The sequence below is a fragment of the Mandrillus leucophaeus genome, unplaced genomic scaffold, assembly GCF_000951045.1.
Source record: "Mandrillus leucophaeus isolate KB7577 unplaced genomic scaffold, Mleu.le_1.0 Scaffold168, whole genome shotgun sequence".
Lineage (NCBI taxonomy): Eukaryota > Metazoa > Chordata > Mammalia > Primates > Cercopithecidae > Mandrillus > Mandrillus leucophaeus.
In genome coordinates this window covers 566,519-575,555 of record NW_012101676.1, presented here as the reverse complement: position 1 = coordinate 575,555, position 9,037 = coordinate 566,519, and the positions used below count along the sequence as shown (strand labels likewise).

The window sequence follows — 9,037 nt, the reverse complement described above, 5'->3', positions numbered from 1 at the left end:
TAGCCAGGATGGTCTCGATCTCCTGACCTCGTGATCCGCCCGTCTCGGCCTCCCAAAGTGCTGGGATTACAGGCTTGAGCCACCGCGCCCGGCCTTGTTTGTTTGTTTTGAGATAGAGTCTTGCTCTGTCACCCAGGCTGGCGTGCAGTGGCCCAATCTTGGCTCACTGCAAGCTCCGCATCCCAGGTTCACGCCATTCTCCTGCCTCAGCCTCCGGGGTAGCTGGGACTACAGGCGCCTGCCAACACGCCTGGCTAATTTTTTGTATTGTTGGTAGAGATGGGATTTCACCATGCTAGCCAGGATGGTCTCGATATCATGACCTTGTGATCCACCTGCCTTGGCATCCCAAAGTGCTGGGATTACAAGCATGAGCCACTGCGCCACGCCTGGAAAGATTATTTCTGTATTAATACAGCATTGTATAAGGAACAAGTTACAAAATAGTATATTACATTTTGAGTCCATTTTAAAAACCACTACTTATATATAAATTCGAGAAGAAATGACTAAGAGAACTTTTACCCACCACTATAAATTGTTCCATCCACTTTGAAAAGCACTTGGGGATTTTCCAGTAACCTTGACGATACACATTTTATATATGTACATGTACATATACATATACACACATAGATACAGATACACATATGTACATACAAAAGCAACAAGTAGTAATTCAGTTTTACTCTTTACCACACACAATTTCTTCAGTGGTAATTTCACTCTTTACTTTCCTGTCTGCAGTGTAGGCTATGTAAGTTCCACTGCAAGGCCTTGTGTTTCTCCAGTATCTTTTCAGTTTGTCAGATAGCATCATAAAGTAGAAAAAGAAAAGAAATGAACACCATTGACCCAGCAGGCAATCATGGCTTGCTAATCACGTTTCCTAGTCATGGTTTTAAACCTGAGTCGTAAATAGATTTCTATGGTAGCTGTCCATTGTTTAGTAGGCTTTTGTGGTATGTTAGTTTTGATAATGTTTACACTTAAATTTTAGGAAATCTAAACTATTTTATACTGTATCTCTAAATACAACTTTTTGGTTTATTTGATATAGGAAAGCCATGGCAGAAAAATACATTATGACATCTGCAAAACTCATTGCTCCTGTAATTGAAACATCTTTTGCTGCAGGTTATGATTGGTAAGAGAGAAAGTCTATAATACTGCATGGATATGGTTGTTTTCATAATTTATACTTTTAAATTTAAATTGTCATTAGAAAAATGAATATAAATGTTGATTCATATTTATCAAGCAGATAATATTATGTTAAGATTAATATAAGCTATTTTAAAGTTCCTAATAAGATGTTTTTCTTATTACTCATGTTATTTTGTAAATAAAGTAGTTATATACCACATTTCAGTCAATAATGGACCATACATATAACAGTGGTCTGGTAACATAGGAAGCTGAAAAATTCCTACCACCTAGTGACAGCGTAGATGCCTCGAAATTGTAGCACAATGCATTATTCACTTGTTTGTGGTGATGCTGATATAAACAAACCTGTGCTGCCAGTTGTAGAAAAGTGTGCAGTAATAGCCTAGGCCTTCACATTCACTCAGAGTTTATTTTGTGACTCATCCAAAGCAACTTCCATTCCTGGAAGCTCCGTTCATGGTAAGTACCCTATACAAGCATGACATTTCAAAAATCTTTTATACCATATTTTAATTGTACCTTTTCTATGTTCAGATAGATTTAGATATACAAATACTTAGCATTGTGTTATATTTGCTTATAGTATTCAATATAGTAACATGCTGTGGAGGGTTGTAGCCTAGGAGCAGTAGGCTATACTGTATAGCCTCGGTGTGTTGTAGACCATGCCATATAGGTTTGTGTAAGTACACCCTATGATTATTTCCACAATGACGAAATTGCCTGATGACACAGTTCTCAGAACATATCCCTATCATCAAGCGATGCCTTACTGTACAGTAAATACATAAACCAGTAACATAATCGTTTATTATCAGGTATTATGTACTGTACATAGTTGTATGTGCTGTGCTTTCATAAGACTGACACAGTGCGGTAGGTTTGTTTACACCAACATCACCACAAATGTTGTGATGCTGTGTTACAGCACCTAGGATGTCATTTGGCAATAGGAATTTTTCAGCACCATTATCTTATGGGACCACTGTTGTCTATGTGGTTGGTCCTGGACCAAAGCATTTTTTTTTTTTTTAGAGATGGAGTCTTGTTCTGTCGCCCAGGCTGGAGTGCAGTGGCACAGTCTCCACTCACTGCAACCTCTGCCTCTTGGGTTCACGCCATTCTCCCGGCTCAGCCTCCCGAGTAGCTGGGACTACAGGCGCCCGCCACCACGCCCAGCTAATTTTTTGTATTTTTAGTAGAGACGAGGTTTCACCATGTTAGCCAGGATGGTCTCGATCTCCTGACCTCATGATCCGCCCGCCTCATCCTCCCAGAGTGCTGGGATTCCAGGCATGAGCCACTGCCCCCGGCTGGATCAAAACTTTCTTACGTAGCATATGATTGTTGTTCATTGGAATTGCCCTAGTTACTTGTTAAAAGTGCAGATAATCTGGCTCCCTACATCTTTCTCTGTAGATCTGAGTCAGGGTTCTGTGGTCTGGAGTGAGTATCTGCATTTGTGTCAAGCCTCCCCAAGTGATTCTGATACCTACTATACTGTAACTCTTTACCGGTGTTATGACTGCATATTAAAATCAGGGAATTTTTAATAGTCCTAACACACAGGCTGCACCGTAGACTAGTTGAATCAGAATTTCTGGGTGTTGGGACAGAGGGATCAGTATTTATAAAGCCTCCTAGGGGGTTCTGTGATATAAATCCCACATACAGAACCATTACTGTGTACTATGCAAATAGTTCTTGAATGCCACTGACTGAAGAACTCACTGAAAACAGATATTCGGTTGGTCTTAAATGGGATAGAGCATCTACATTTTTTTAATGCTGTCCAGGTAACTGTCATGGGTAATGGAAATTACACATAATCCCACAGTTTTACTGAAAAAACAGAAGAGAAAACTTAGTTCTGCAATTACTTGCAATTTTTACTATGAATTCTTCTGGCATTCTTACTGTGTTTCTGTTAACTTATTTGTATACGATTAAATTATTTTTAACCTTTTTTCTGGATTGTTTATGTTTGTTAAATATAAACATACAAAAAATTATCCAAAATGGTAACTCAGCTCAATGATACATCACAAAACAAACAAACGTTTAACCATTACATACCCTAATAAGTACAATTTAAAGAATAGAACATTGTTAGCAACTTGCAAAATGCCAATCCTAATCACTGGCTATCCAACTCGGAAGAGTGACTGATGTCCCTGAAGAGTGACTTTGATGATAATCACTTCCTTGCTTTTCTTCATACTTTAACCACCTAAGCAGGCATCCATAATTTAGTTTTGCCAGGTTTTAAAAGCATTATATAAGTGGATCGTACTGTACATATTCTTCTGCATATGACTTCTTTTACTCTGTGTTTGTGTTGTCCATGTCCTCGCATGTAGCTGTGGTTTGTTCATTTTCATTGCTATCTAGTAGTTCATGGTATTAATATGTAAAAATGTATCCATTTCAATGTGACTGGGCATTGTGATTTGCAGTTTGTACCTGTTGTAAATGCTCCTATCAATATTATGGTACAATTGTGCATGTCTCTTGGTGGGTGGTGCCTACATTTCTGTTAGATATATACCTATGAGTGAAATGGCTTGGTCCTAGGGTGTGTGTATGTTCAGCTTTGATACTGCTAAACAGTTTTCCAAAGTTCCTATCCTTGTTTACACCCCCACCAAGAGTGCATGAAAATTTGAATAGTTTACAAATACTTGGTGTATTTTGTTTTTTTTTCATTTTAGCCAGCCATACTGGTGGCATCTCATTGTAGTTTTAATTTGCCTTTCACTGACAGCTGATTTTATATGTTTATTTGCCATATGAATATTATTTTTTGAGAAGTGCCCATTCAAGACTTTTGCCCTTGTTTATATTTCTTTGGTTAGTTCTTTTTGTGTTCTTTTAAGGCAACTTTTGCATACCCCAACTTCATGAAAATATTTTCCTATATGCTAGAGGTTTTACTTTTCACATTTAGATATAGGATCTATATGGAATTGATTTTTGTGTGTAGTATGAAGTAAGGTCAAGTTTTTTTTTCTTTTCTCTCTCTTTTCTTTTCTGTAATAGGGCTATCCAGTTAACCCAGCATCATTTATGGAAAATAGTTTACTTTTTCCACTGCACTGTAATGTCATCTTTGACATATACCAAGTGACTATACATTAGTCTGTTTGTAGACTCTTTATTCAATCCCTTTGGTCCATTTCTCTGCTCTTGCAGTCAAACCACATTGCTTACATTTCTATAGTTTATAGTAACACTTGATATCTGGAGTGCTATGATCTGAATATTTGTGTTCCCCCAACATTCATATGTTGAAATCCTAACCCCCAAGGTGATAGTATTAGGAGGTCGTCCCTTTCGAGGTGATTAGGACATGAAGGTAGGACGCTTTATTTTTATTTTTATTTTTTGAGACGGAGTCTTACTCTGTTGCCAGGCTGCAGTGCAGTGGCGCGATCTCGGCTCACTGCAACCTCCACCTCCCGGATTCAAGCAATTCCCCTGCCTCAGCCTCCTGAGTAGCTGGGACTACAGGCGCACGCGACCATTCCTGGCTAGTTTTTTGTATTTTAATAGAGATGGGGTTTCACCATGTTAGCCAGGATGGTCTCAATCTCCTGACCTCGTGATCCGCCTGCCTCAGCCTCCCAAAGTGCTGGGATTACAGGCATGAGCCACCGCACCCAGCTGGTAGGATACTTTTTGAATGGGATTAGTGCCCTTATGAAAGGAGACTCCGGAGAGCTAGCTAGCCCCTACTATTATGTGAGGACACAGCAAAAAGACAGCATTCTGTCAAATTAAATATATTCTATAAGTTCTGTAGAATTTTTCTCACCATGAGAGCATTTAAGATGGAAAAATATATGGAAACTCATCTGTTACAAATTGAAATTGTTACAATAGTTAATTCAAAAATGAGAATGTAGATATCAATCCAATTTTTACTTAAATTGATTAGAAATTAAAATAGACTAATGATAAATTGGATAAGAAAAGTAATTTAGAACTGAAGACTTCAGTAACTTAAAACCTGTGTTGGAGCAAATCAAGTGCTTACCTTTACAGAGTACTAGGGACCCTTTAAAAACTCTTTGAAAAGCCACATTTAAGAAAACCAACAGTATCAATATACTAAAACGAAATCAAGTAAACTTTTTTATGCTTTCCCTTATAGGTGCGTGGAAGTGGTGAAAGCTTCTCAATATGTAGAGCTAGCCAATGATCTGGAAATAAACAAAGCAGTCACATACTTGAGACAAAAGGACTATAACCAGGTAAGTTTTAAAAAACTTTTCAGATGGAATTCCATATCTTAATTGGTCAAAGCAATAAAAACAGGGAAACTCCTTTCTGGAATAATGTTATCTGTGATTATTCTGAAGTTTAATATTTTTATTTCTATTTTATCATAATTTTCATTAAAGTAGTTTTAAACTTTTATTAATTTTTGTCTGTTGTTTCTTTTTTTTTTTTTTTAGACAGAGTCTTGCTCTGTTGCCCAGGCTGGAGTGCAGTGGTGCGATCTCGGCTCACTGCAAGCTCCGCCTCCCGGGTTCACACCATTCTCCTGCCTCAGCCTCCCGAGTAGCTGGTACTTTAGGCGCCCGCCACCTCGCCTGGCTAAGTTTTTGTATTTTTAGTAGAGACGGGGTTTCACCGTGTTAGCCAGGATGGTCTTGATCTCCTGACCTCGTGATCCGCCCACCTGGGCCTCCCAAAGTGCTGGGATTACAGGTGTGAGCCACCATGCCTGGCCGTTGTTTCTTAAAATGTAAATACTTTCTTTGTATAGCATGGTTGCTAAATTATAAACCATATTCTATTCCGGAGATTAACTTTCCCCTAGAGGTTTTCAAAGTGTTCCCCAAAGCATAAAGTTTTTAGGAACACTGATTATGCTAGGGAGCATGGGAAGCTGGGAGCCTGCCATCCTCACCAGAGCAGCTTCCTTATAGTCTGTTTTTTGTGTTTGGTTTCCTCATTGACACTGCATTGGGAATGGAAGGGTCCATACATGGCTGTATGGGGTTTTAGAACTCGCAGATCTCTCACTGGCACTGCTGCTCCCTTGCTACCTTGGGTGGGGGTAGAGTGGGTGCTCCCCCTTCAGCAGTCTCTCAGTTAGGACAGAGCTGACACACAATCAGGAGGCTTAGACAGCTGTAAGAAAGAGGGATAACCAAAGAGAGTGAACAGAATGACTTGATGTCCTAGTCTGTAACACCAGTGGTTAGTGTCATTATATGCCAGCACCTAGAACACTCAGCTCTTCCCAATTAGATCCAGAGAGCAAGGACCAGAGAAAGCTGCAGCGTCTTTCCCACATCCTCTCCCAAGCCTGTGCTTTCAGGTTGTCTTCCTATTTAGAGAACTTTTTGCTCTGGGAGACAACAGAAAGGACTAACAAAGGAAGTGGGGAGAATACTATCTACTCAAAGAATATGAGAGTAGAAAAAAGCAACCCTAGTGTTCATGAAATACATATATATAATTAATGTAGTACTATGGGGTGGTTCCATGGCATATGTTAATTTACTGAGCTTAATTTTTTGAGCATTTACAAAACATTTGAAAAAGACTTTTCAAAGTATCCTGTCATTTGATCATCACATCCTTGGTCATGAAAAATGCCTCCAGTGACTCTCTAACGTTGTAATGCTTTTTATATGGAAGTGATGTGAATCAAATTGGTCTTTATTATCTTGCTAAAGTGCTATATGGACAAAAAAATTGTGTGTGTGACATGTACTGTTATAGATGACAAAATGGAGAAAACCATGTTTGCACAGTTTTCCTTTGACATTTTATTTTTAAATGATCTTTTTAGAAAGGGTTAAGAGGCCGGGCGTGGTGGCTCACACCTGTAATCTCAGCACTTTGGGAGGCCGAGGCGGGTGCATCACCTGAGGTCAAGAGTTTTGAGACCAGCCTAACCATTATGGTGAAACCCCGTCTCTACTGAAAATACAAAATTTAGCCGGGCCTGGTGGTGTGTGCCTATAGTCCCAGCTACTCGGGAGGCTGAGACAGGAGAATTGCTTGAACCCAGGAGGTAGAAGTTGCAGTGAGCTGAGATCCCACCATTGCACAGAGCGAGACTTGATCTCAAAAAAAAAAAAAGGTTAAGAATGCATTATCATAGCTCATGTTTTAAAACTATGTTTATTAAGCAATAAACACTAATTTTTAAATGTTAAAACCTATTGAACTCAGATCTTACTATCTGTGCTTTCCTAGCTATTCTCGTTCAAAGTATCTTATGTTCCATTTGCATTTTCAAGTTTTTAATATCAATTGGTTTACTGATTTTTTTAAAATGCCATTTCTGCTTTCTTTTCATCATTGCTGCTTTCACTCTTTCTTTTGTTTGTATATTGTAAGTATTATGAGGTGGGTATAATACAATCTTAGTTTGAAAGAAATGTTATTAAGTGAAAAAGGATTAGGTTGATGTATCTCATAATAATCATTTGATGGCAACTACTTTATTTACAATTCAAAGTGAAAAAGAAAAATTTATGTCTTCTGTGAGGATGTAGTTCTGGAGTTAGCTCTAAATACTTTTTTTTTTTTTTCCAAGAAAAAGATGCTGAAATCACAGAGTATGGGTCTTTTTGATAATGATGGTGTTTGTAGCCACTTTTGTAATTGAAAAAATAGACTCTGCCAAAAAGCCCAAAGTGGATGAAATGAAGCCATTGGCCTGGAGGCCAGTTTCGGTGTAGGGGCGGGCTCAGCGGAATGCTGAAGCCGGGAGCTAGATGGCATCAGCTGGGAAAGGAGACCAGGACAGACACAGATCCCTTTTCCTCGTCGTTTTCAGGGAAACAAACAGACAAGCTAACATTGTTTATTTTTATTTTTTGTTTTGCCATTTTGACTGCACTTTATCAGTTCCGTTTATAAATAAACTTAGAATATTCTTTTAAAAACAAATATTTTTTATAGATTTATGGACGTGTAGAGAACAGTTATGAAAACAGCCTATTTCAAAACAAAAACTTGAGCCAAAAAATACCCGAGAGTGTTCCCTTTATTAGAATAATTATGTAGCCTTTTTAGAATAGATCATAGTTTAGAAACGTATGATATGAAGTGTTTTTAGTTTGTCACGTGATATCCATTTAGGATGTTTTAAGTTGTAAATACCTTTGCCAAGTTTTTTAAGTAATAGTTTTGGATTGCACTGTTTTTTGGATTCATAATAACCATTTTGGGAGAAAACAGATTTGATGTTAAATATAGCCTTAAAGTATTGTTATTAATGAGTTACAAAGTAGTATATATCAAAATTTAAAAATTTAACACATTTCCTTGATTATAATGTAAATGGCCGCTTCTAAAAGGAATGATACAAAGGACTATAACACTCCTTTTTTTTTAAAAAAATTGTTTTTATTGCTTGTTAGCATTCTTTTTGTTTTGTTTTGTCGATGTTGTAGAGAATAGCTTTCTTTTCCTGTACACTTTGGAGAGTTTAATGGGTATATGAGTTATACCTGTCCAAGTGCCTTATATTTTAAAGTAATATACCATTTATTGTGACACAGTCTAAAAGTGAAGATTAAACTATCTCAATTCTTATTTAAAGTGAAATGCAGCTTATAAAACTTAGAGATTCAAAACAGTGGTAGCTTTTATATTAATAGTTGTGGAGGTTGTATAAAGAATCAGTGAGGTAGTTTCTATAGGATAAGCAGTATTAGCAGCAATTATTTTTTAGATAAATTTAAGGAACTTGTGGCAGTGTTATAAAATCTTTCCAAGAAAGCAAATGATAGAATCTTTTTTTTTTTTTTTTTTTTTTGAGATGGACTCTCGTTCTATAGACCAAGCTGGTGTGTGGAGGCCGGATCTCAGCTCACTGCAAGCTCCGCCTCCCGGGTTT

General features: G+C 37.7%; 1 protein-coding gene across 2 annotated transcripts in view; it reads left to right on the top strand.

The window, feature by feature from the left end:
- IFT88 (intraflagellar transport 88) overlaps positions 1–9,037 on the top strand; it is a 116,787-nt gene that overhangs the window by 37,069 nt on the left and 70,681 nt on the right. For both annotated transcript variants that reach the window (XM_011976522.1, XM_011976523.1), the window contains 2 exons: positions 1,061–1,147; positions 5,324–5,423. In XM_011976522.1, coding sequence (XP_011831912.1) covers positions 1,061–1,147; positions 5,324–5,423 — 187 coding nt within the window. The remainder of the gene's footprint in view (positions 1–1,060; positions 1,148–5,323; positions 5,424–9,037) is intronic.